Source organism: Aspergillus bombycis (assembly GCF_001792695.1).
Source record: "Aspergillus bombycis strain NRRL26010 chromosome Unknown contig00145, whole genome shotgun sequence".
NCBI lineage: Eukaryota > Fungi > Ascomycota > Eurotiomycetes > Eurotiales > Aspergillaceae > Aspergillus > Aspergillus bombycis.
The window spans coordinates 1-26,526 of NW_019170147.1; the positions used below are offsets into that span (position 1 = coordinate 1).

Sequence of the window (26,526 nt, forward strand, 5' to 3'; positions counted from 1 at the left end):
GATTGTCTTCAAAACAATGATGCCCCAGGCCCAGCCCAACCACCCAACCACCGGGACCCGGGATAGCTAAATGTTAGTCGAGGGCGGGGAGAGAACGAGGAAAGGGTGTCTATAAAGTGCGGTCAGTGAGGATAGATTTAGGGAAGAGGAGTATTACGTACAGCTTGTATATCGCAGAATCCCAACGGCCAGCGGCTCCGGAGCGGATTCGTACAATGCAAAGTTACACTATGCAGAGATGAAGGAGGTGTAGGTGCAATGCAGCGTAGAGAGCGAGGAAAGGGAGGGTGGCTAGTAAACACAGTCAGCAAGACCTACACGAATGAAGAGGGGTGTCACCTACAGCTTCTTTCGCCAGCAGAATTCCAACAGTCTGCAGCCTGAAGGAATCCAGGCCAACGGAAGCCCTCTATGGTGCAGAGGAGAGGAGAGGAAATGATTGTGCTGGGGAGTGTAGAGAGCGAGGAAAGGGGCCTAGCAAACACGGTCAGTGAGAACAACGCCAAGAAGGGAGGAGTGTTACTTACAGATTGTACGCGCAGAATCCCAACTGTTTGAAGTGCCAGGGCGAATTCATACAACGCAAACCTGGAGAGGGCAGAGAAAGGGAGGAGAAGGCGAGGAAGTAGGGACAGCCACACAGCAACGTCCAGGTCGTACACGAAGTCGGGCCCGACACCCAACCGGATCGCTGACCCTCGCACCTCCAGTTCAGCGCACTGAGTAAAGTGGACGGATGTGTCGTTGATCGGAAATCCAGTCAGTTGTAATGACCAGGTCGATGCTGTTTAGGCTGTGGGAGGAGAAGGGAAGAAGATGGGGGAGGTGGTGTTCAGGCTGAGATAGGGAGGTTGAAGAAGCACGAAGGAAAGAAGAAGAAAAGAGGAAAGGAGAAACAGAAGGGGCAGTAGGCAGCAGGCAGCCACCTTCATTCACAGTCATGACGGTCTGTTGACGCGATCTGTCATGGAAGAGCGTAGAAGAGGTTGAGGGCAACAGTGAATAGTATACTGGCTGCCCGTTTCGGAAAATTCCATTCATGGCACTACGCAAGGACGGCACATCCCAGAAAACAAGTCTGTCGAGTACCACGAGACCAGGTAAAAGGAGGGCCAGTAACAGATGTTTTTTTAAAGTCAAAAGGTATTTTCCATTGCTAATGCACGGTATCTATAGAGAAGACTCGCATCAAGACGAACTAAGAAACAAAAAAAGCATAATCAGGAGAACAGGCATAGAGCATGAAGAAGCAGTATGAAACACTTTTTTTCTATTTTCCTATCAGAGTTTCCCCTCGTCCGACCATAAGAAAAATGAAGAAGACAGTAGTCGAATAGCAGATGGTATAAACCTCGTCATACGTACGGAGCAGATACATGCCGTCGACGTCTACGATCAATCATCACTGTAGACTCCTAAGCGAGAGCGGGGCCCCAGCCAGTATCCTTTCCTTCATGATAGCCCGTCGTTATTGGCCATGATCATAGATTCTTCTATCGTCTCGTAACAAGAGAAGCGGCATTCATCTGGGACAGATCGTAAAATGAGAAGCACCCGATGTCGTAAACGCTTCAAACAGTGTACTTGGCCTTCGCCTCGTGCTACCGCTGTGTGCACTGTCTGTGTGTCCAGAGAACTCCACAACATCTGCCTCATTCAGGCGCAGGACTTCCTTGAACCGGCGGCCGATGGATTCGAGAACGTCCTTGCCCTGAGCGGGTGTACGGGCCTGCTTGTCTCCCGGAATGCTCTTGCCCACAGTCCGTGTCCACAAACCGACACGGTAGAAACCCTTACGCACATTCACAACGACTCCCATAACCTCGCTATCGCCGTCATTTTCGAGAGTCTCGCCAATGGCTGCCAGTTGGGCGTGCAGCCACAGATCGTCGATCGGTACGGAACGCTTGTCTTTGAACGAATACGACCACTTGCCGCCGTGCTTGTTCTGTGGATCTTCCCACTCAGGCCGGATGCCCTTCTTGAAAAGGTGGTAGTCTGCTTTGAGGCCCAACTCAGAGGTCGGTGTGATGTTGTTCTGATGATAGTAACATGGGGTTAGCCACCACTAGATTGAAAGATGACAGGGATGGAGCATACGTAGATTCCCCAGAATTCCTCAACCGAGTTGAATGTGACAACTTCCTTCAAAAGGTCGTTCCAGTTATCGCCCTGCGAGTCGAACAAAACCGTTAGTGTTGGTGGTCTTCAGGCCACAGGCGGGTCAGACTGCATACCTTGCCGCTAGGAGGCTTGGTGAACCACAGGGTCCACTCGTGCATAAGAGGGTGCTTCACGTTGAAGTTCTCAGGGTCATGGAACACTGTGATGTTGTCGCCATTTGTCTTCTCGGTCTCTTCCTTCTGCTCGGGGGCGGCAACGCCGGGCGCGGTGTTCTCGTCGTTCACCGGTACGGGACCGTTTTCAGCAACAGCGGCCATGGTGGATGTGAAATAATCGAGATTAGAGAGAAAATAAAGCGAGGCGAAAATTATACGGGTGACGTTGCGGTGATCAGAATGCCGGAGAGCGTCGTCGGAGGGGTGAGGGAAAAGTCTCGGTGGGCGAAGGCAAATTTTGTGTTTTAAGGTGGGAAAAGCCGACAGGAAAGAGCAACCCGGATAAACTGGGGCAGTATCAAAGCGGCTGGTGCGCGGCGATCCTAGGAATTTAATCGTCTGCTCCGGGCAGAACCACGGTTTCTCTCGTCTTCTAAAAGGGGCGTAGGTAAACCTGTGGAAGGGATATGAAGTTTTGAAGCGTTTGGAGATGCGGCAGCTTGACGACAGTGCAACTTTACCCGTTTGGGCCACTGTACCTTTCTAGGCCTCTTATAGGCTGATGCGGCTCTCCCCAAACCCCAGCCCTAATAATCGATCCGGTCACTAAGTCAATGCGGATTGAAGACAAACCGATCCATTAAATCTGACAGGAACAAGAAAAGCAGTTTCTAATTATAATTCTATGTACCCGCAGGAATAGCAACAACAACAACAGGTCACTATACAATCCGCTCTATTCCAGCTCGTATACTTTTGATCCGAAATGTTCTAGATGTTGCGCCCCAAGTTTTGAAACAAAGGAAAGCATGTCTTAACAGATAATGAAAAGTGAGGAACGACCTCTATGACCCCGGAACAATTCAAAAAAATAGAGGCTTCGGTGTATCAGCTATACAATCAATGGGTATCTCTAAACGTAAGGTCTCCAAACAATTGGAAGGAAAGGCATTCGCTTATTTATCGCCGCTATTGATCATGCTTAGAAGGCAATTCCAACCTAAAGGTAGCAATGTTAGTGCCATACAAAACCTCCACTGAAAACAAATGACACATACCCAAGCTGACTAGGTTTACAACAAGGACACGATATTCCAGTGGCACGATGGAGAAGTTAACACCCTGAACAAGAGGCCAGATGGTCAAGTTGGCCTTGTAACTGGGAAGGAAGCTGTTCCGCCACTTCTCGATAGGGTCCGAGCCTTCCATGATGGCCATAGAGGTTAAGAAGCAGGTGAGATGGGTCGGGGTGAATAAGCACTGGTCTGCGGCAACCCGGGCAACGATGGTGGCCTTGCTGTTCTTCAGGACCACGTTGCGTTGGAGGAAGGCGAACCAGGTCGTAGCAGCGGGACCAAAGATAGCTATTGAGGTCAGTAAAACAGGCCACTTACCAAGAAGCGGTAAATGACTTACCTCCTCCGTACAGAGCCATGCGGCCGGTTCTAGCAAAGTCATGCTTCTCAAACCCTTTGCGATCAACTACCTGCTGAGCAAGCACATCACCGCTGCCAAAGAGCACCTGCCACAAGTCAGAACCAGGATGAATCATGAAAATTGAAAATACAATCATACAGCGCTAGTCACACTGGCTGTGAGAATGGGCTGCTTAGCCAACTTTGCCTGATACCTGGTTTGAGAGATAAAGTTTTAGCGTCAGGAACCGGTCAGGATGTGGTCGGGGAGATATACCAACGAAACATGCTGCCAACGAGGGGGACTAGGAGTCAATTGGACTAAGTAAAGCTCAATTAAGTGCGACGATGCCTCTCACAGGAAGGAAAATGTTGACAGCGGAATGGGGGATGGGGATTGAGGAAAGGTCCGGACAGGACAACAAAGAATTAATAGCTTGATGATAAACACATGACCCCCCAGACCGCCGATAAGAATAGTAGGATCGCGACAATCAGCGCCACCGCCCGCAGACTATTGGAGTAAAAATCTCCCAATGGGGGAGGGTGAAGTCACATGATGCGGGTGTCATCGGGTTGCCCAAATGGGTTCACCGCCTAGGGTATAGGGTTTCTGTGGGCTCGGTTAGCGCACGAAATTTCCGTGAGCCAAACAGTTGTGTGTGGATAGTGAGAGACGAAAGTCAACCTCGACGTCGACAACCCCTCAACGACACCCTCCCGTCCGTTACCTCTCCCCGTACGGTTCATTTTCAATCGCCATATATATCCAACATGGCTGACGCTGCTCCTCGTGGACGTGGAGGATTCGGTTCCCGCGGTGACCGTGGTGGTGACCGTGGCCGTGGCCGTGGTCGTCGTGGTCGTCGCGGCGGCAAGCAGGAGGAGAAGGAATGGCAGCCCGTCACCAAGCTCGGTCGTCTCGTCAAGGCCGGCAAGATCACCAGCATGGAGCAGATCTACCTCCACTCTCTGCCCATCAAGGAGTACCAGATTGTGGACTTCTTCCTCCCCAAGCTCAAGGATGAGGTCATGAAGGTACGGAACGAACTTTTTGTCCGAAGGGAAATTGGTCCAGTGGAATTCGTGTGGAAGCGCAGAATTTGTGGTGGAGGAAGCATAATTGAATTTTGATATGCGATGGATGCGATTTGGATGGATATCAGGGAAATTGCAAGTGGCAGCCGCTGACGGTTCATTTTTTTTCCCTTTACAGATCAAGCCCGTCCAGAAGCAGACCCGTGCCGGTCAGCGTACCCGTTTCAAGGCCGTCGTCATCATCGGTGACTCTGAGGGCCACATCGGTCTCGGTATCAAGACCTCCAAGGAAGTCGCTACCGCCATCCGTGCCGCTATCACCATTGCCAAGCTCGCCGTTCTCCCCGTCCGTCGCGGTTACTGGGGCAGCAACCTTGGTGAGCCTCACTCTCTGCCCGTCAAGCAGAGCGCCAAGTGTGGTTCCGTCTCCGTCAGAGTATGTCACTAAATGCGCAATTTCTGGAAGTGAAGGTAGCATGCTAACCTATGATAGCTTATCCCCGCTCCCCGTGGTACTGGCCTTGTTGCCTCCCCCGCCGTTAAGCGTCTGCTCCAGCTTGCCGGTGTCCAGGATGCCTACACCTCCTCTTCCGGTTCCACCAAGACCCTCGAGAACACCCTCAAGGCCACCTTCCTTGCCGTCGTCAACACCTACGGTTTCCTTACTCCTAACCTCTGGAAGGAGACTAAGCTCATCCGCAGCCCTCTTGAGGAGTTCGGTGACGTCCTGCGCCAGGGCAAGAAGTACTAGATTATTAGTGCCGTGACGGGGAAATAAATTTGCATGATCGTTTTTTTTCTTGAACCAATTTCCTACGGGATTTCTACTTTTTTTTGGCTGTAGGATCGGAAAAGCTGGAATGAACTTTTTATCTCACGCTCTGCTACGCTACTCACGGCCATGGATGTAATTACGGGAGGGACGACAAAAAACGAAATAGCGTGAAGTGAATGAAAGCTTCCTTTTCGCCAGTCATGATATCCTGCACAAATGAGCAGGGAGTTCATTCCGTAATTGCTCTATTCCGCAAATAAATAACTTAATGCGGCATTTGAATAATTCTCGCTCGAGGACCGATACGTAGACCTTTTGAGGATCCATATCATTTATCAAAATTCTACTCAGTGGAGTCATAGTACTGGTCTAGATCAACTGACAACAGTCGATGTTAATTTGTGGTCAGGTGGGAACACTCTGACCTTCTTCCTTGCATGGGATGTCATCTTTTTAATAGAATATTTATTTAAGCATAAATGACTATCGAGACCACAGAGTAGTATTAATATCATAAATTGATTGGCTCAGTGACGACATTTGTTATGGAGTATTACATGCTAGGATCGATGAAGGGTAACTACGACAGATTATATATATCCGACGTCCGTGCCAGCGCACGAATGAAAGAGAAGAAAGAAATAATACAAGAAGACAAACAAGGACAATGGGTTAACCTTATTCTTTCCATGTATTGTTCTTTTATCTACTCTTTTCGTTTAAGAAGAGTACATTATCTAACAAACAATATCCATATCCGAAACTCTCACCTCCATGGCAAAAGTTAAAACCAAGCGTGCCCAACCAGCAACTAGCCACAATGGTAACGGACTCCCACACCTTAAGCGGGTTAAGGCTTGATAAAATATTAAAAGTATAACGAATCTCACTGTGAGGATGGCAATAGCTTTAGGTATCCTGCAAAAAGCCTCCTTTGATCTGGAATGGTATGATACTGCTACTATTGGTGATGTCGACAGCACGTGGCGCATTAATGACTGCGATGATCCTGACCACCGGTACTACTAGTATTTAGTACTATATAGCATAGTACTAAGTACTACTAAGTACGTATACACACACTGAACTTTCTAGCCAACTCGAAGACATTCTCTTGTCACGGGACGAGCTTAGCCAGAATTCGAAGAATTTCCTGGTGTCTGTTTGACTTCGGAGCTATACAAGCGCCTTCACGCATCATGAGACGCGATGCGATTGTTGAAGTCTATAGGAGGACGAGTATTGTAGTTTAGTTACCTGTTATTGGTTTTTCCTTATATGTATAATTTTGCGAAGCTCTTTGAAAAAGTTGGTTGCATCGTTCAACCTAGGTCCGAAACGGGAATGTTGCCGACATTGAGGTCGACATTGCCAAGCTTCAATCTCACGGCTTGCTTTTATATGATACTAGGGCTTATGATGGCAGAATATTTAAGAGCATGTTTAGCGCGAGCAGAGATTTCATCACCCGCGACAAAATCTTACGGTTTCTCTTGCCAGCTCGGTCCCGATGAGGCACTTAATAACGTCCAAGTTTTCTGTTTCAAGTTGAAAGGTTTCTTTCAGATTGACAATTACAAAACAGTCAGAGCAAAATGTCTCATATATTCAAGTTAAGATACAAACAATAGAAAATCCTGTTCATGTCTGTTTTTGACCAACAACTGGAGCTGCCCGTGCGCTCTCTGATTGGCGCACTGGCGAGCTACCACTGTTGGTTCAATTTATCAGATCATCAGATAAGGAGCGGTTTTGTCCCCATGGCCCACCCTGTATGGATCCCAGTCATTTAGCCCGGCCAGCCAAAATCGTTCCCAGTACCCAGTCCCTCCGTTTATACGCGTGCAACGCAAGCTAGGGCTATAAGGGAATGCGGCCCTTCAAATCCTGCCAATTACAGACCTGCTTGGCAGACCCTATGGCAAGAACCCTGCTTCACGAAACCATTACCCACTGTGAGTGGTGTATACTCAAGCAATGTTAAGGACCAGACCGAGAACTAAGATAGGGAATTCACTGCTTAGCGTTCTAGTCAAACTATGTTTGACGGAAATTCCCGACAGCACGGTGGCATGGTATATGGTTTTGGGGCGATATTTCTCTCGGAGGAATTTTCTAGTATTTTAACAGTAGATCATTCCCCCCTTGTCGGCTGAGTTCTTGTGCAGAATTCTATCCCATGCCTTTTGCCCCGCCTGACGGCTTTTTTTTCTGTCAGGCTCCAGGGAGAGGAAGTCTACCATGAAGTTCAGACTACCCATTAAGCCGGATGAGATACCGCTGGACGAGAAAAGACACCCTGATGACGATGAAGCCAACGTTGCGCCACAGTCTGCGTCCAAGGAAGCGGCCACCTCCCGTGCCGATCAAGTGGACGATGACAAGAGTGATGTGGTCAATCCGGAGTTCCAGCATGGTGTACAGAGCGCACAGGCCATGACTCAGGTCTGGTCCAAACAACATTTGATTCTGGCCTACGTGATGTGAGTGTTACCGAGAAGTGTATTGTGTGTGACGCCGACACTCGAAGCTGACGATGGCATTGTAATTAGGATCTGGATCATATACTTTATTAAGAACTTCGCGTTCGGCATCATTGGCACATTGACTCCATATGTTACCAGCTCTTTCAAGCAACACTCGTTAACTGGCACTACCACTATTCTTTCCACTCTTATTGGCGGCCTGTTCAAACTTCCTTATGCTAAGCTGATTGATATCTGGGGTCGCCCCCAGGGGTTTGCCTTGATGATCGCCTGCATGACTGTTGGACTCATCATGATGGCTGGGTGCAATAATGTTCAGACGTATTGTGCGGCTCAAGTGTTCTACTCAGTGGGCTCCGCTGGTGTGGATTTCACCCTAACCATCTTCATCGCTGATACGTCGGCGCTGAAAAACCGGGCGTTCTGGCTCGGCTTCGTTGGCTCTCCGTACATTGCCACGGTTTGGGCATACGGACCGGCGGCGGAAGACATTTTGAATTCCATGGGATGGAGATGGGGCTTCGGCATCTGGGCTATTGTGACGCCGGTGATGTTGACACCTCTATTTTCTCTCTTTTACTATAACCAGCGCAAAGCGCAGAAGGCTGGTCTGGTTCCCGAACGTCATAGCCAGCGCACCGCAATGCAATCGATTGTCTACTACGGCAAGGAGTTTGATGTTATCGGTCTGCTCCTCCTTACTACCGGACTTGCCCTATTCCTGTTAGCTTTTAATCTGTACTCAAAACAGCCAGGCGAGTGGAAATCTCCGCTGATCATCTGCTTCATTGTCATCGGCGGCCTCCTGCTCATTGCATTCCCTGTCTACGAGAGATACATCGCCCCTGTCACCTTTATCCCCTGGTCGTTGTTGCTCAACCGAACCGTCTTCTTCACCTACACCATGGCTGCCAGCATCTACCTGGCCTGGTATCTCTGGGACACATACTTTTACTCGATGCTAATTGTGGTCTTCAACCAAAGCATCAGCCAAGCGACCTACATCACCAATATCTACAGTGTAGGCTCCTGCTTCTGGGCTGTACTCATGGGCATCCTGATCCGTTACAACGGCCGTCTCAAATGGCAAGCGCTTTACTTTGGGGTTCCCATCACCATTCTGGGCGTCGGGCTGATGATCAAATTCCGTGAACCGGGCGTCAACATCGGGTACATCGTTATGTGCCAGATCTTCATCGCGTTCGGTGGCGGCACTTTGGTGATCTGCGAGCAGATGACGGTCATGGCCGTGTCATCGCAGCAACACATTCCCGCCGTGCTCGCGATGGAAAGCATGTTCATTAATATTGGTAGTGCGGTGGGCACTACCATCGCCACGGCGCTGTGGACGGGTATCTTTCCCCAGAAACTTGCCGAGTATCTCCCCGTGGACGCGCAGTCAAACCTGATGAATATTTATGGCGACATGACGGTTCAGGCGTCATATCCGGTTGGTAGTGCGGCGCGTGATGCCATTAACCGGTCGTATTCAGAGACGCAGCGGTTGATGTTGATTGCGGCGACGTGTTTGTATACCGTGACGCTGGCATCGGTGATGATGTGGAAGGATGTCAATGTGAAGAAGATCCAGCAGGTGAAGGGGCGGATTCTGTAGGTTGGATATGTGGTAATGGTAGTAGGGCCAAGAAGAGGGTTTTCATTGTAGAGTTGGGATTGCTGATACCCCGTCTAGAGTATTAATGTTTCAAAAAGAGGATATAGAGATGGAGGTTTGGACCGACATTGATCGACCGAATCATCTTAAGGAAGCCCTGGTTCCAATTCTTTTCCATTCCGCATTCTATGTGTAGAAACCAAGTTTACCACGACTGGCAACCTGGATCAGACCACATTCCGCTATAAATAACCTAGCTGCATAGACCCCTCACCGAGCGGTTTTGTATCTGCCAAGGCACGGGAACATGATCCAGATCGACCGACATGCTGACCGTGCAAAAGCAAAGAAACCGAATCAAGGGCGGGATTGCAATCGTGGCAAACAAATCAAACGGTTGCATTCTTTTGTCCGACGTTGCGATTCGAGTCGGCGATTGGCTGCTTTGGAAGCCGTAGGTCGATGACGACAGAATCGAGGTCAGCATGACGAACGTCTCTCGTAAGGGATTTTCTTTCTTTCTTTATATTTCGTCTTCTATATAACCCGTTGGTCCATCTTCCATTCCTACTGACATTTAACCTCTTTGACCCGTCGAGATTCTGGATTTCAGTTCTACTGCGTACCATTGCGGGTGCTGTTACTTTAACTAAGCTTATCGGATACTGAACCTTGAATATACTTCAAGATGATCGATCCACCCGCCGAGATGATCGACTTCTTCAATACCCTCAAGACGAAGCCGCTGCCCCCCACGACTACCCCGACGTCGGTTGCCCCCGTGCCCACCGTCGTCCCTGGCCATAATGCCATTTTCCAGGAATTATCCAAGACCAGCCAACGGACATTATGGTACATACTACCCACACCTTTGTTTCTATCCATCTAGATCCTAATGATAGTATCATAGGGTTGTCGTTGTGCTCATGGCCATATCATCTGTCGTCTTCTACGTCCTCGCCTCCCGAGCGCCTTTGGTAAGCCCAGCCACGTACACATTGTAAGATCAAACTAACAAGAACAGACCAAACGAGTCATCCATAGCCTAATCGCCATCTCCACAACAATCTCCTTCATCATCTATCTCGCCCTCGCAACCGGCGAAGGCATAACCTACAAGCATGACATCCTGACAGTCCACAACAAGCACGTCCCCAACACCCATCATGATGTCTACCGCCAGGTCCTCTGGCTGCGGTACCTCAACTGGTTCCTGACAAACCCCCTGGCGCTCATCAATCTTGCCCTTCTGTCTGGTCTCCCGGGTGCCCATCTCCTCGTCGCCATCGTCGCCGACTGGGTGATGCTCGGCACCGGCGTCCTAGGCACCTATGCCGGCCACACTCCTCGCAGATGGGTTTGGTTCACTATCAGCGCTATCGGCTACCTCACGACTGTGTATCACATTGGTGTGAACGGGGGCCGCGCGGCGGTGAACAAGGACGCCCAGACGAAGAGATTCTTCGGTACAGTTTCGGGCGTGTCGCTTCTGATTAAGGCTTTGTTCCCTGTGTATGTTTTCTGTCCCCCCCCCTTTACCTTCTTACTTCTTAGGGGCAATATGAAGAATACTGATAATCTATATAGGGCCATCGCGGCGGGCGCTCTAGCCCTCAAAATGAACATCGACGCCGAGACCATCATTTTCGCTATCCATGACATCTTCCTGCAGGGTATTATCGGCTACTGGCTTATCTTCGCGCATGATGCGGCACCTGGAATGTAAGTCTCTTGAGAACTAGGATTGTCGAACTTGCCAAAGCTAATGAAGCAGTACCCTCTTGGTTGACGGTTTCTGGTCCCATGGACACGGTAACGAGGGTGCCATTCGCATCACGGAAGAGGAGGGTGCTTAAGGCAGTCATGACATGCTGTCTGATACAAGGGCAATCAGATTCGAGTCTGGACGAGAAGGTCCTGTTTCGTGACGGTGGTTGGAGGACGGAAGTGAGATGACGTCATACTGAGGTTGCACAGTCTGAGATTGGATGAAGGATGGAAAAGTGGATTCGTTAATGACGCTCGTTACATCGCTGTTCTTTCGGGTTATTATTGTACAGAATCTGGGTCTGGTGTTCTCTTCACACTGAGTCGGCGTTGTTGATCTTCGCGTGAAAGTGATGGGATACGTTATAATAATTGTAATACATGAACAGGTTCTCCGATATTTGTTTACCCTAGAAACTATCTAGATCGAAAGATCTAAGTCGACTTTGGATATCCACACTAAATTAAGTAGTACAGAGTCGAACGGCTTAACTATCCCACGAGTTCCATACTCCAGATCCACAACCCTACCTCTCCACCACAGACGCAGTTAAAACAACCTCATCCAAATCACCCTTGCACATTCTTGACCATCGACACCATAACAAGACACCGAATAAAACCAAGAGACCTTCAGAGCAACCTGACCATCCGAATCTCCCCCTTCTCCACCACCCGCCCAGCAACCCCCTTTCCAACCTCCCCTCCACTCTCCCCCGGCCAAACAACAGTAACACTCCCCATATCCTCTCCCAGCCAAAGCCCAGCATCCACGCACCCATCTCTAAACCGCACGCACTTCAATTTCCCGCAATCAAACCACTGCAGGAACGGATCCGCATCGACCACGAACCCGCTCAACACCAGCGTGCGGATCGAGAGCCGCGTGCGCGTTCTCCCCATGCCCATGCCTGCTACTTTGGATTTCTCGATGACCATTTTGTCGAGGTATTCGCCTAATCCAAGGGCTGGGTGGAGGGTTCCTGTTCCTGTCCCGCTGGATTTTTGTTAGAATTTAGGCTTTTGGATTGTCTAAATGGATATGGTTCTGGGGTAAGGGTAGATACGTGGTATCTATGGATTGGGGGAAGATAAAAGAAACAGAGAGAGAGAGAGAGAGAGACAAAAAACATACTAATAAACCGACCCACCGAAACTCTCCTTCCGAAGTGTCCATCCACCACGGATACACGGCCATTTCGTCACATAGTTCCGGCGTAGACTTGGGGCGAGGGCCATGCCGAGCTCCAGTTCTTCCAGGTGCGGGTTCAGCCATGCTGCTTGCCAGATGTATTTCTGGTAGGAGCTCATCATGCCGGTTAGTTTCAGGGCGCGCAGGTGACGGAAATGCAGGAGGGGGGTTAAGGATGTCAGGGGAAAGGTTTCTTGTTCTTGTTCTCGTTCGTCGTCGTTGTTGCCTTTCCCCCTAGGGTCTTGGGACTGGGGTCGTTCTGGCCCTTCAGTTGGGATTGGGGTTGCTTTTGTGGGATGACCAGAGCCTGGGGTTGAGAACTCAATGGGCCAGAACAAGTCCAGTCCTAGACTCTTCCTATCCCTCGCGAGGAGGTCCCAGGTGTCACCGCCGCGGAACTCGAGGATGGGGTTTGCGGGCGTGGCATGGTCATTTGGGAGTTGGTCGGGCCGTTTTCTGGTGTTGCTCAGTCCGCGGAGGATTGTTAGTGGGAGACGGAGGAGAGACCGGGACCGCGATCTGGAGCGTGGTCTTGCTCGCACTGGTTCCTGCGAGGATGTAGTGTGGTCTGAGGCATCGGAGCGGATGGATGAGCGTGCGCGCCGTCGACTCAGGTGAGTGCTGTGGAAGGGGTTGAGGAGGAGGGCGTCGCTCATGCTGAAACGGCGGTGGCGGTGTGCTTCGGTGTCGTTTGGGTCGGGCATGGGGCTATCTGGAGTTCTTTGTGGCTGTGGCTGTGGTTGTGGTTGTGTCAGTGTTTGTAGTTGGGTGTTGGGTTGCTCCTGGCTGAGGGTGAAGGGGAAGCGTCTGTGGTGGACAGGTCTCTTTCCTTCTGCGAGAGGTTAGTATATCGCGTTTTCTGGGGACGGGAGGGAGGCATGGGAGTACCGGCTTCGATGGAGTCGTGCATGGGTTTGTTGTAAGCTTCTGCGTCGCGCCAGAAGGCATAGTCTAGCAGCGTTGCTTGCCACTGGGAGGGGTGGGTGTCCATTCTTTTTTGGTGTTGGGGTTGTTTGCAGATGTATGGAAAGTGAGACGACTGGCTGGGGAAGAAGGAGTAGGAGGCTTGTATGTGGTAGTGTTGGGGAGAGGAGGATATCTAGCTGGTGCAAGAGCCCAGCCTGGAGAAGACTTACTGCGGACTGCCATTCTGCTCAAAGAGAGGGAGGGGCATGGTGTGCAGTTCAAACACAGAGAAGAGCGCCATGAGGTTCTGTCTCCCTCTGGCTGCCCCCCTTCAAATTGCATCCCCATGGCCCAGGGATTCAACCACATCTTGTCTAACTCGTCACTCGAGCTGTGGTATTAGCTATATCGGGATACTCTCCCCAGATTCACAGAACGAAGGCTACGGAGTGGATTCAGGTGTCTCTCTAGCAGATAACTAGTATCAAGCTCATTGTCAGGAGTCAGACTTCTGCTAATCAACTGCGTAAATAAGTTCGTCCACTACAAAGGACCTCAATCAAAGTCCTGCCTTCATTGTTCCTTTATCCAAAGAAGAGACGATTGTCCTAGATCCGGATAGAAGGTGCTAGAGCCTTTGTGCTTTGATATAGCTACGACCATCCTGTCGGAATGGAAACTGTGTTTGTGCTTCACTGTGTTATACTCATCACTAGTTTAAGGCGGACAAATAAACAACTTAAAACGTCCAAGTATCGTTACACTCAACATTATAGAACTGGGTTTGTAGACGAATCGAAATTGTATTTCTATGATATGCCAGATAGCCCTAGAGGTTGTTTGTATTAATTTTCTTTTTCTTTCTTTTTTTTTTTTTTTTTTTTAATTTGTATTTTGTATTTTTCTTTTCCTTTCTCCCCCCCTGCTTTCCTCCAAGGCCAAGGCTAAATAGTATTAAAAAGTGGTAAAGCAAAAGTTAAAGAGATTGGATTGAAACAATCCAGCCAAGACACAGTCTAATAAATAAATCAGACAGTGCAAGCAAAATTCTATAATAGTGTATCACACGAAGATAAGAAATATCCCAAGCAAAGTACGGTTGAGAGTATCCTTTTTGAGACAGGGTATCAACCAGGAATCGATAAGCAAGGCCAAAGAAAGAGCCCGCGAGGTATATACGTAGAAGCAAAGAAAATATGTGCTGTATATTGTAATGTTGTGGCTCACTTCTTCTTAGAGAATCGTTCCTTCAAGCCGCTGAAGCTCCACTTCTTAACACGGAACGTGTAGTAGAGCATAGTCGCCAGGAAGATATTAAACACGATGTACACCCACATGAGGCCGAAGTTGCGCCAGCGCTCACTCCAGTAGATGTTGACGGTTGACAGGAAATCATCCGCCACGGAAACCGAGCAGTAGTTGCAGTTCGAGGTGTCGTTAGGGTTCGACAACTGTCCGCCGGCCATGCTCATGAATGAAGACATGTATTCGCTGCAGGTCTGGCCCGATGGAGGATCGAAGATGGACATCTCCGCTGGTGAGCACTGGACTGCGCGGTCGTGGAGCTGGGTGGAGGCCATGGCTGAGACCCAGTAGGTGAAGGGGGATACGCGGTACATGAAGATCCAGAATCCGGGCAGCGCAGTTGGGGTTTGCATGACACCACAGAATGTCAGGGACATGGCGAATAGAAGAACCACCACAGCACTAGCTGTTTCGGTGTCGGGCATGGCGGCAATGGCCATGTGGGCGAAAGTGCTGGCATAGATGAAGAATTGAATACATAACAGGAGGACAAGACCTTGTCTTTCGGAGCCTTGGACTCCGACAACTGCGTAGTAGTAACAGGCGTATGTTAAGATGCCCATCATGATTTGGTACGGGATCTCGACGATGATGTTTGCGATCAAAAAGGCTTTCCATGAGTATGTTTTGCTGGGTCTTTCGCGGACTTCATAAAGGGATCGTTGAGTCACGAATAATGGCATGACCTATAGGGGTTAGTCTGGGCATATACAAGTGGATGCTCTTGACACTTGACATACCTGTTGAACCAGAGAAGAGAAAATGGAGCACAGCATAAACAACGAGTAGATGATGGTCTGCATCCCCTGGAGGGAAGACTTCGCCTGGAAGAATGAGAAACCAATGAAGAGACCGGAGAGAATTCCCAACATCCATTTCGACGCAATGTATTCCGGCATACGCCAGTACTGCTGGAACACACGATAGGTAACCTGGTATAACTGGAACCAGAATGGCATGGCAAATTCTGACTTGCTCCAGGCTTCGTTGTCTCCGTTACTGGCTTGCGTCTTCGCCTGCTGATCCCTGTGGATCCGATCGATCTCGGTCTGTACGCCTTGACACTCGCTGCTTCGCTTCCAAACGTCAAACCAGTTCTCACCCTGGGAGTTCTTGCCAGCGTTAACAATCTCCAGCATCCACTCAGCCGGGTTTTCGTCATCAGCACATTTCCGTGCCCCATTTGATTCGAAGTAGTTAAGGAGAGTATTAGAATTCTCTCCAATTGGACCAAAGTAGACCGTCTTTCCACCACGTGCAAGGAACAGGAGCTGATCGAACTGCTGGAAAAGAATTGCGCTAGGCTGATGAATGGTACAGAGAACCGCTTGCCCGCTGTCAGCAAGCCTCCGGAGGAATGCACAAATAGCCCAAGAACTCTGGGAATCAAGACCGCTAGAATCAGGTCAGTAAAAGAGATAAAATTTGCAGAGGGTGGAGTGTTTACCTAGTGGGTTCGTCCAAGAAGAGCAAGAGCTTAGGCTTCGCAGCCAGTTCCACACCGATGGTCAACAATTTGCGTTGCTCAACGTTCAATCCTTGGCCGGGCACACCGACGACTGCTTCGGCGAAATCTTCCATATTCAACATGCGGATCACGTCCTCCACATAGTCATACTTTTCCTGGATGGAGACATTAGGGGGTTGACGAAGGAGAGCGCTGAACCGGAGAGACTCGCGGACAGTAGCAGTTTCAAGATGCAGATCCTGCTGCTGAACATAGCCGGTGCTTCTCTGGAAGCTTTGGTCGAGGTCTCGGCCATTCACGAACATGTCACCTGTAATAACACCCATGGAAGTTCGGTGCGCCAGTACATCCAGCAAAGTGGTTTTACCTGCACCACTGACACCCATGAGAGCAGTCAGCGTGCCTGGCTTGACCCATCCAGAAACATGGTCCAATAGCCGTCGGGGTTCACCCTTGATCTCGATATCATAGCAAACGTCTCGCCAAGTGAAGATGTCCTTCTGTGGTGGTATGATAGACAGATCCCCTTCACCCGACTCCGTAGTTGGCTTCATCGCACTGAGTTCCACTGCGTTCTCAGCATCGGCTTTCTTTGAGTCGGTGCGCAAATATGCCGGCTCATGTCCACGACGGAAGACCAAAACTTCGGCAGTGCTGCTGGTAGACGAATTCAACTCAGTGGCAATAAAATAAATCAACATGAACCCGATGAGGAAGGCAATCAAGATGCCGAAATTGCGCCATACGTGCCCGTAGCTATACTGGTAGTTCACCTGTATATAATCATCCCCGCTGATGGCACGCTGTCCAGCTTTGGCGCCAGGAGACGAACATACAAACGAGTTACCACTCAAGCTAGGGTAGGCCGGGATAAATTGCGAACATATAAAATCACGTCCGTGGAATTCGTTGGCAATTAGCATCTCGAATGCATAAAAGATAGGATCTGATTCGAAATTAGTGACATATATAGGATGTTTGGAATTCCTTTTACTTACTGAGATAATGAATCCATTCGAACCAAGGATGCATGGAAGGAACAGGAAGCACAAACCCCGTGTAGACAATCAGAGCCAAGATCAATATACCTGCCAACCCCATTGCTTGCGAGACTGTTTGGGTGATAGCCGCCATCGTACGGAAGACGGCACTCATCACGAACATCACGATGAATGTGACCAGCAGGTAGAGGAAGAATTGCCCTGCCTCTCTGCGAAGTCCTGCCATGAAGTAGAGGATAAGGTTGAACACGACTGCTATGATGAACTTGACCGGTATATCGCTAACCACGCCAGCAATAGCCTCGGTGGCTGGATGATAGAAGGCATATGAGTTATGTTTTTCCACAATTGGGCGTTGCGAGTAAAGACTGTTGATTTCCGACATTGCAATAAGAGCGTTGAGTAAGACCGCGAAGAACAAGGTGGCGCCTTTGGCAGTGAAGCCTGCAGTTGCATCCGGGGTACCGTAGAACACGGATCCGATAATCAGAGCCATGATAATTTGACTAATAACAGTTGACACAGTAGAAGAGATATCGTTCCACACTCGTTGGTAGGCTCGCTTCGTATTGAGCTTGATCTGCATGGGCACACTAAGCAAATACGGTGACTGCGGGCGAGTATGTTTCGCTTGAATCTCGCGCTTCTTCTGCTGGAAAGTTGCAAGGGCGGCACCATCCTCTTCCAGCGGATGTTGCTGCTCATAGCTGGAAATCTGGGACATGAGCTTCTGGTATTCTGGGGATTTGCGCCAATACGCTTCAAAGTCTTCAGCAGTGCGTGGAACTTGGTTTTCCATACCCGGACGTGCTTTACGTTCACTGGGGTTGGTCACCGAAGTCAAAAAGTCTCCCGTGGTCTGTCGCTGAGGACATTCCCATCCTTGTCGTTCGAAGTAAGACTTAGCAGACTTCGCAGGGCCATAGTAGATCTGACGTCCCTCGTAAAGGACAACTACTTTGTCAAAGATGTCGTAGATGCTCTGACTAGCCTGGTAGATCGCCACTGCGTGTGCAGACCCGGTGAGGTCGGCAAATAGGCGTAGTGCCTCCACAAACTTCAATGCCGTTGCGGAATCCAAGCCTCGGGTGGAGTTATCCCATGCAGCTAAGGGAGAGTGAGCTAAAGCCATCTCCGCGATACTGACACGCTTCCGTTCACCACCCGATACTCCGCGGACGAAGTCATTTCCGACCTTGGTATTGTAGGTGTGGCTTAGACCAAAAACGGCCATGATGACCTGGGTGATATGCTTGGCGAAGTCTTCGCGGGACATGTCACGGATTCGTTGAGCTGGAGTTCTCGCCAGGGCGGCAAATTCGAGCGTCTGGCCGACGGTTAAATGAGGGAAGTGCTTGTCCACCTGCAATTTTTATTCGGGTCAGCCTCTAATTAAATATCCAACCCACAAGAGGCTCTTACCTCTTGGTTGTACACCACTTCACCCTTGAACTCCTTGATCATTCGTTGCTGAGGGATTCCTGTCACATCCTGGTCAGTGGCATACGCTAAGATCCGCAAGCATAGGGGAAACTGTACCATCATAATGGATAACGCTCTCTTTGCTCAAAGACAGACCGTGGAGCTCGCCACATAGAGATTTGAGGAAAGTACTACATCCAGATCCTGGACGACCCAAGACGAGAAGCAATTCACCGCTCTCCAGCAAGCCATTAAACTCATTCAAAATCCGCTTCGAAGGCGAGCGTCGATTTTTCATCATCTCGCCGATGCGAAAGGGTGCGGATAGCATGGATGATACTGTGTCCTGGAGCTGCAGTGCTGCTCCGGTTCCAGATACCGTGAAATTCTTGAAGACGATGCCTGTCCGGTGGCTTTCTCTGCCTTGTCTTTCGGATTCCCGAAGAACCATCTTCAGCCACTTGTTAAGATCGAACGAGGGCCCTTGAGGATCAACGGCTGGATCATTTTCGGAAATCGTACCCAAAGTAGAGGTTCTCGTGGGGACATTGGGGGGTAGACACTCGACCGACGACGTGAGCTTTGGGAGGCGATGCGATTGAGGGTTTCGATTCCCTCCTCATCGATTAACCCCATGGGGGACCGAGATTCCGAGACATGATCTGATGCTATTGTCGAATCACTGCTGTCACATTCCTGGTCCTGTCGGTCCCTGTCGAACAAGGGGTCCTCACTCTTCTTGTGCGAAGCCATGGCGTCGGAATCCTTGCCGGGCACGCAGAAGACTTTGAAGGCCTCGAGGTGAACCTTAAAATGGTGTACGCGCTCTTCAGTTGCACTGAATCGCTATTATTCTGATTAGTTTTAATATCGATGTTAATATAATTAATTCTGTACTGCCTCCGCTGACTCGAGGGATGAAAACACACAGACCCCAGAATGGCAACGAGGTTGCCCTACTCTTTATATTCATTATCTACGGTTTCATAGATTTTGAGGCCCCCCACCATAGGGTAATGCTCGGGAGCGAAAACCTCCATACCCGAGTAGGAAATCAAGAGAAAGGAGATCTAGATCCGAATGTTTGGTGCCTAAAAACGTGGCCCTTTCCCCTGTGGCAGCTCCATCGTACCCCTCCTAATCCGGAACGACCATGGCGCTATAATGATCCTCGCCAATAGTCTTCATGGAAATCCGTTAGTAAGCGGGGATAAGTAACTAACTAGTTTCCAATCGAACCAAGATTAGCACCAAGGGACGCGATCCATTCTGATGAATCAAATGAACTACTCGTTTGCAAAGTCTACCAGTGGACCCGACGGCAGTCGAGGGCTCCGGATTTGGACTCGGAAGTGGCACATCCCGAGTACCCGGGCTGAAAAGAAGTCTTGTTGGTGTGGCTTGGCCGATGAAATCATGCCCATGGATCTCCAAGGGGACCCACTCGGAGAGCGGCTACAGTGCACCTCCGTTGCAGTCCCGAGAGTTCACGGCCACTTTCATAGCATGAAGCGATGGATCGGAACCTCCGTATGCTCCGTAACGGCCTCCAGATTAGGTCGCGTCAGCCTTTTTCATATCCTCTTTTTCTCTTTTTGCTCCTTTCCTTTCCGAGTCGTGACGTGCTCCTATCAAAATCGACGCAATCTGTATAAATAGCGAACCACTAGCGCCATCCACGGAGGGAACTACGCAGTATGAACAGCCATCTACAACAGACGCCGCCACAGGGTCTTGTTTGCCGGTCAATAAGCCTGTTTATTTAAGCTTCCATCCATCATTGATTCCCGTTGTGCAATTTTAACAGCGGTATCCTGGGCGCCTGTCAAATTCGGAGACGGACCCTTTTCCGGTAATGCCTCGGTTGTTTCAGACCGTAAGGCTGGCGACTTGGCATGGACAACGATTATACTCGGCATGAAGTGGTGATCTGGGACCTCCTACTAGTAGCAACGTCGAAGTTCGCTCCTGCATACTCTTGATTATATCCATCCGGAGAAGAATCTGCAGACATCCGTAAACCCCTGCAAGTACACATATATCCCTGATGAGGCTGTGTTCGTCTTTCAGCACTAACGGTCGCCGTTGGAGCCGCATCATGACTTCGGAAGGGTCCAAGTTCCAGACCCGACAAGATTGCAACAAATTAACTAACTAGTTATTGGTTGCTTTACTTAGTAATTGCGGGCCCTACTCGGCGGGAAGATCGCCGGTATCCGATCAACCAATTTGCCTCGGAGGAACGACCGCACTAAGTATGGACGTCAAAACGTCAAAGAAGATCACTACAAGCTGCCAGAGTTTTATACCCGGTAAACAAACCCCCGGGCATGTCAAATGCGGGTTTAGGACTGGTTTGTTAAATGTAGACTGGGGAACGTGACAGCTATGTCGATCATGTGCCTCGCTGCACGTGCTTCTATAGCATCTCCATAAATATATATCATTACGATCCATTGTTACACAAAGATGCGACATCAACTACCCCTGGAATTATGGTATAGATGAGATTCTCTCCTTTTGGGATATACTACACTACTATTATACAAAATTAGAAACATGACCTGGCCACTCCGACCTACGGCGAATCGAGCGCCTTAGCCGCTGCAGACGCATCAAGCTCACTGACAACGTTCTCACAGCGATCACAAACAGACTCCTCAGCCTGCGATTCTGGGACAACATAGCGCCAGCACCGCGGGCATTTGCCAGCCTGTGGGGTATAAACATATACGGTGCCCTTTTCTCCACTAGGAAGTTCATAGTCCTCGCTGTATTGCCATTCCGCTTCTGCAATGGTAGCCGGAATTGGCTCGCCAGCGGTTCCAAGTGTGACGGATGAGACAACAAAGATATCGGGAAGCTCAGTTAAAGATCGCTGGAATACGGAGTTGCTGACGCCCCGAGGAAGAACAATGTGGGCAAAGGACTGGAGAGATGAACCCATTTCCTTCTTGCCCCGGGCCGTTTCCTGAGCATTCTTAATAACTGAGTGGACAGCAACAAGGTCCTGGTAGTCTGTCTCAAGGGAGTTGTCTTGCCACTCCGAGGCAGGCACAGACACAACACGCTTCAAAGGATGCTCGCACTGCGACTTGATGGCTTCAGGGGTGTGCTCCCAGGTCTCTTCCACGAGCATGGGAGTAATGGGAGCTAATGCTTCTTGAAGATGGCGATAAATATGGAACAGGGTCGTCTGCGCAGCGCGTCTACTGGCGCTGTTCTCTCCATAGGTATACAGTCGATCCTTAATAGCTTCCATGTAGAACGCAGAAAATTCGAGATTAGCCCAGCGGTTCAGAGCATTCACAGCCTTATAGAATTCGAAGTTATCACAAGCCTTCTGACAAGAAAGGATCATCTCGGACAAATGCTTGAGCGCTATCCGATCGGCTTGCTGTAATTGAGTATATGGAACCTGATTGTCTAAGCGGAAGTCCGAAAGAGCGCCAAGCAGGAGCTTGAAGGTCACTCTGTACTTGTGCAAGCTTGTATTGACGGTTTGAAGAACCTGCTTCCCAATCACCACGTCGCGGGTATAATCACTGCTCGCGACCCACATACGAAGCGCATCAGGACCGAGGGCATCATAGATGGGTCCCTGATTCTCCGATTGCTTTTTCTTCCCCTTCCTTGGCTTGAGAGGAGGCAGAAGGGTTCCGTCCATGATAGTCTGAGGATGCAAAACATTACCAATAGACTTGCTCATTTTGCGACCTTCCTCATCCAGTGTGAATCCATGGGTGATAAGGTTTCGGAACGGTGCGCGAGTAGCCGTCTGTCCTGCAGCGAGCTGGTGGGCTGTAAATGTGAGAAGACCTGACTGAAACCAGCCGCGATGTTGGTCAGTGCCTTCTGAGTAAACATCGGCTGGGTACCCATCACGATACGGCTCATCAATTTCAGCCCAGCTGGTACCGCTGTCGAACCATACGTCCATAGTATCTGTTCCACGCCTGTATCCGGGCCCAGGCGTCTCTTGGAGGGATGCTGGAATCCAGGCAGGATCATTTGCATCATCCGTCCACCAAGCGTCAATGCCACGCTCATCTATAACGGACATAATATGCGAAACAGAATCCTTCGTAAGCACAGCTTCGCCCGTGACCCGATGATAGAGAGCAGGGATAGGCACGCCCCAAGCACGCTGACGTGAGATGCACCATTCGCTTCGATTTTTCACGAAGTTCTCTAGCCGTTGTCTTCCGGAAGCTGGAACAAAACGGATATCCTCCAAAGCCTTGACTGCACTCTCACGAATGTCGGCCACGTCGGCAAACCATTGTTCAGTAGCCCTGATAATGATGGGACGCTTAGATCGCCAGTCATAGGGATACTTATGTTCATACTGATGCTTCGTAAGAAGATGTCCTTGCGATTCGATGTACTCGAGAACAGCAGCGTTACCTTCATCCAAAACGCTCTTACCGCTTAATCTTGTAGGGTCACTGGGCATAGCCTTGTCGGTGAATCGGCCATGATCATCAACTGGCGCAAATGCAGTAATTCCGCGGGAGAGGCAAGCTTCGTAGTCTTCCATACCGTGGCCTGGGGCACAATGAACAAGACCTGATCCAGAGTCGGCGGTGACGAAGTCAGCGGCAATTATAGGCTGAGGCTCTGCATCAGCCCCCTTGAACAGAGGCCGATACGTTGTCCGATCTGCCAGCTCTGAGCCAAGGACCGATGGAATGATCACAGATAGGTCTTCCTTGAGGACATTTTCAAGATATTGTAACCGGGATTGCGCGACAAGAAGATGGCCATGGGTGTCTGACTGAACAATCGTGTATTCCAGATCTGGATGGACAGCAATTACGGCATTGGCGGGGAGCGTCCAGGGAGTCGTAGTCCAAATAACAGCAGTAAGATCCTTGACCTGTAGCAACGGGTTCTGCGCTAAGTGCGAGGGAATCGAAAGCAGGGGAAATTTGACCAAAGCAGCAGTAGAAACATGATCGTCTTTGTATTCCAATTCTGCTTCTGCGAGCGCTGTGCCGGTGGAGGGTGACCAATAGACGGGCTTAAACCTTCGGTAGATCAAGCCCTTATCAACCATTTCGCGAAATACTCCTAACTGTCTCTTCTCGAATTCCTTATCCATAGTCTTCCAATGGTTTTCCCAATCGCCCATGACCGCGAAGCTGCGAAATCCCTTCATTTGTTCCTTGACTGTCCGTCTTGCCAGTGCCCGTGCTTCCTTTCGTATGACTGCCGCACTGACAGACCCCCCCGCATCTTTCAGTCCCTTCTGGGCTTCAAGTGCCTTCAACTCAATCGGTAATCCATGGCAATCCCACCCTGGGACATATCGCACTCGTTTTCCGAGTCCCAACTGTACTCGGCAAATAAGGTCCTTCAAGATCTTGTTCAGCGCATGCCCGACATGAAGCTCGCCGTTAGCATATGGCGGGCCATCGTGTAAGACAAAGGGCTTATCGGCCGGTCTTTCACGGCGTTGCCAGGCGTAGAGCTCGTCAGTGCATCGTCGTAGGTATTTTGCTTGATCGGCCGGGGTCACGCGTGCAGGGAACGTCGACTTAGGGAGTTTGAGCGTCGACGACCACGATCGAGTAAGCGACCGCGACAATTCCGGCATACTACCGCTGAAGCATGTCAGCCTCTGAGTTGGTCCGCTATGTGTGCGAGATGAAATGGTGGAGATTTAGAGACGGAACTCACTGCGGCCCCGGGTAAGGTATGTAATTTACGTTACCATATTTACAACGTTTGTCCAATCATACTCCTGCCTATTGCAAGCAAAACGAATAACAAAAACAGTGTATCGGAGAAATCTTTCTCATGAAGCGTCTTGATGATTTTGAAATGCATTAACTCAATATACCCGAACTAGCTAATATAAATACAGTTTCCCAAACTCCGTGTGCTGACCAATGTGGCAATTAATATACGGTCAAGCAGCTAACTGCACTGTTCTTCATAACCTCAAACAGCAGACCAGGAAAGCCAAAGAGCTCGGTGTTCCCTAAACCTCCATCGTGACTATCCTGTCCAGGCCTCTGACCTTTACCTGTACTCTCTTCCCATCCACCAAGGAATTCCACGCTACTCTCAGGACTATCGCCCCATCCTCGATTCAGTACCATAGGCCTCTGTAAGGCTCGCTCTTCGGCAGGGTTCGCGTAAGAGCCCTTCCAGACCTCTCTAAGCCGCTCAGAGATATCATCGTAGCGGGTTTCTGAAGTGACTGCATTCCCAGATGAGTCTAGCTTTATCTTCCAACGACTGCGCCGATGGCGATTGAACGGATATGATCCTGGCACGTTTCCATGCAGAACAATCTTAGTCACTACCAGCTGAGTGGAAGGAGACGGAGGGGATGGGTCCTGAAGTTCGGATCCTGGAAACGCAGGCCCAGGGGTAGTAGGGTAAGATACGAATGCATCGAACCCATGATGGAAATAATTCAGGAAGCATTCTGTTGGTAGCGATGATGGGTCCAAATTATGGGGTTGATAGAGTTCTTCGTCTGAATCTTCAGTGCCACTGTTATTCGACGACTGATCGGTATCAGTCACGTCAATTCCTCTACCTGGAGGCGGACTCATGTGAATATGGTCTTCACCACCCCCGCCAGCAGCGCGGTGGATTGTTATCCTCCTATCATGTTTACGATAAATGGCGTCGGGCGGGCCGAACTCTGCCACAAGATCCTGCGGGGTGGTTTCCGACAGCGTGATGTAGCTGGTAGGGGATGATCTCCGAACGATTTCAATTTTACCTGCACCTAGGATATTGAACTCTTCAATCTCATCTGGCACAGATTCTCTGTTCTTGCCCGCCAGGGCCGGGTTTCGAGGATACTTTTGCTCTTGAGTGAACAATCTCCCCTGGCTTCGGGCCAGGAGTCACCCTGAAAGATCGCCATGGAAGTGGCTGGCAAGGCTGCCGAGGAAGAAAGCAACGCTACAAAATCACACTGGTCTGACCAAGCCGAGTGTTGGAGGGGAAACGAGAAGGCCACCCCGGGGTATGACAATACATATGTGCCGTATGGTGACTGATTAGTCGGAGGTCTGTATTCGCCTGGATAGGAAAGACCAAATAGGCGATGGTAGATATGTCCGAAACTAGGACCCTGGTGCGAGACAGCCCGTTCCTGCGGTTTGCCCCCTTTCAAAACTTCCTGGTTTTTATACACTAGGGGGATCTTGGTGAAGTCGAGTACTTCAATCAGACGTAATCTTTGATCGGGACCGTCGAAGCGCAGTCGGAGACCATTTGAGGATAGTTGTAGGGTTACTGGCTCTCGAATGGGGTCTGTAGAGGAGTAGGCGATGTCTATTGCGGGGTAGGTCTGGGGATGGGCTTTGATACGACTGAGTACATTATGGAGCGAAGCGCCAAGTGCTGATAGACAAATGTTAGCCACATTCAAAAGCCGCAAGATAGTATGGTAACATGCTTATAGATCCCAACCCTTTCCCTGGAAGGATCTGGGCTTGCGTCGACGATTTGGCCGAGGAACTCATAGTGGCTTGTAATCCGTTCTCATCATGAGGTGGCGGATGTAGACTGCTGGCTGAACGTCGCTGATCGTGGGTATCTTAGGATCTAAATTCCTGAAACCAAAGAAGTATAATAACACTAGCAGTGAATATACACCAAGTATGGATTAACAAATGCTCAAGTGGTAGAGAATAGATATCAATATGGAGGATAACGATGAACGCATAGATCATGTGAAATGCCGGCATGACTCCTGAGCACAGACCACCTACGGGCACGTGCATGTATGTTGTTAGTTTGTTTACATTTTCCTTTCTGGGCCTTCCCGGGAAGTCGCTGACTTCTCCTGGACATATCAAAGTGGCGCGACATCACATTCAGTCGCAC

General features: G+C 49.8%; 9 protein-coding genes across 9 annotated transcripts; 3 read left to right on the top strand and 6 right to left on the bottom strand.

Annotated features, from left to right (window-relative positions):
* Positions 1-1,522: 1,522 nt before the first annotated feature.
* ABOM_010864 (eukaryotic translation initiation factor 4E) lies at positions 1,523-2,441 on the bottom strand (the record flags this gene model as incomplete). Its single annotated transcript, XM_022537992.1, has 3 exons — positions 1,523-2,038; positions 2,101-2,172; positions 2,238-2,441. 3 exons carry the CDS (start codon positions 2,439-2,441, stop codon positions 1,523-1,525), a joined length of 792 nt encoding a protein of 263 aa, XP_022384130.1.
* A 794-nt stretch (positions 2,442-3,235) lies between these two features.
* ABOM_010865 (Mpv17/PMP22 family protein) lies at positions 3,236-3,982 on the bottom strand (the record flags this gene model as incomplete). Its single annotated transcript, XM_022537993.1, has 5 exons — positions 3,236-3,279; positions 3,338-3,643; positions 3,696-3,801; positions 3,855-3,909; positions 3,972-3,982. 5 exons carry the CDS (start codon positions 3,980-3,982, stop codon positions 3,236-3,238), a joined length of 522 nt encoding a protein of 173 aa, XP_022384131.1.
* Positions 3,983-4,351: 369 nt separating this feature from the next.
* ABOM_010866 (40S ribosomal uS5 domain-containing protein) lies at positions 4,352-5,483 on the top strand (the record flags this gene model as incomplete). The annotated part of the gene is made up of 3 exons (XM_022537994.1): positions 4,352-4,732; positions 4,911-5,168; positions 5,226-5,483. Coding segments are annotated over 3 exons (897 nt in total), but the record flags the coding sequence as incomplete, so codon positions are not given.
* A 2,265-nt stretch (positions 5,484-7,748) lies between these two features.
* On the top strand, positions 7,749-9,608 carry ABOM_010867 (siderochrome-iron transporter; the record flags this gene model as incomplete). Its single annotated transcript, XM_022537995.1, has 2 exons — positions 7,749-7,990; positions 8,060-9,608. 2 exons carry the CDS (start codon positions 7,749-7,751, stop codon positions 9,606-9,608), a joined length of 1,791 nt encoding a protein of 596 aa, XP_022384133.1.
* A 688-nt stretch (positions 9,609-10,296) lies between these two features.
* Positions 10,297-11,464, top strand: ABOM_010868 (opsin family protein; the record flags this gene model as incomplete). The annotated part of the gene is made up of 5 exons (XM_022537996.1): positions 10,297-10,460; positions 10,519-10,585; positions 10,633-11,120; positions 11,196-11,330; positions 11,383-11,464. The coding sequence occupies 5 exons, from the start codon at positions 10,297-10,299 to the stop codon at positions 11,462-11,464; spliced, it is 936 nt and encodes a 311-aa protein (XP_022384134.1).
* Positions 11,465-12,008: 544 nt separating this feature from the next.
* Positions 12,009-13,558, bottom strand: ABOM_010869 (uncharacterized protein; the record flags this gene model as incomplete). Its single annotated transcript, XM_022537997.1, has 3 exons — positions 12,009-12,372; positions 12,511-13,399; positions 13,456-13,558. 3 exons carry the CDS (start codon positions 13,556-13,558, stop codon positions 12,009-12,011), a joined length of 1,356 nt encoding a protein of 451 aa, XP_022384135.1.
* Positions 13,559-14,696: 1,138 nt separating this feature from the next.
* On the bottom strand, positions 14,697-19,422 carry ABOM_010870 (ATP-binding cassette transporter; the record flags this gene model as incomplete). Its single annotated transcript, XM_022537998.1, has 7 exons — positions 14,697-15,464; positions 15,519-16,173; positions 16,226-17,192; positions 17,245-18,610; positions 18,670-18,728; positions 18,787-19,120; positions 19,192-19,422. The coding sequence occupies 7 exons, from the start codon at positions 19,420-19,422 to the stop codon at positions 14,697-14,699; spliced, it is 4,380 nt and encodes a 1,459-aa protein (XP_022384140.1).
* A 1,825-nt stretch (positions 19,423-21,247) lies between these two features.
* Positions 21,248-24,268, bottom strand: ABOM_010871 (isoleucine--tRNA ligase ISM1; the record flags this gene model as incomplete). The annotated part of the gene is made up of 1 exon (XM_022537999.1): positions 21,248-24,268. One exon carries the CDS (start codon positions 24,266-24,268, stop codon positions 21,248-21,250), a length of 3,021 nt encoding a protein of 1,006 aa, XP_022384139.1.
* Positions 24,269-24,572: 304 nt separating this feature from the next.
* ABOM_010872 (UPF0183 domain protein) lies at positions 24,573-26,387 on the bottom strand (the record flags this gene model as incomplete). Its single annotated transcript, XM_022538000.1, has 3 exons — positions 24,573-25,520; positions 25,601-26,040; positions 26,294-26,387. The coding sequence occupies 3 exons, from the start codon at positions 26,385-26,387 to the stop codon at positions 24,573-24,575; spliced, it is 1,482 nt and encodes a 493-aa protein (XP_022384138.1).
* Positions 26,388-26,526: the final 139 nt, after the last annotated feature.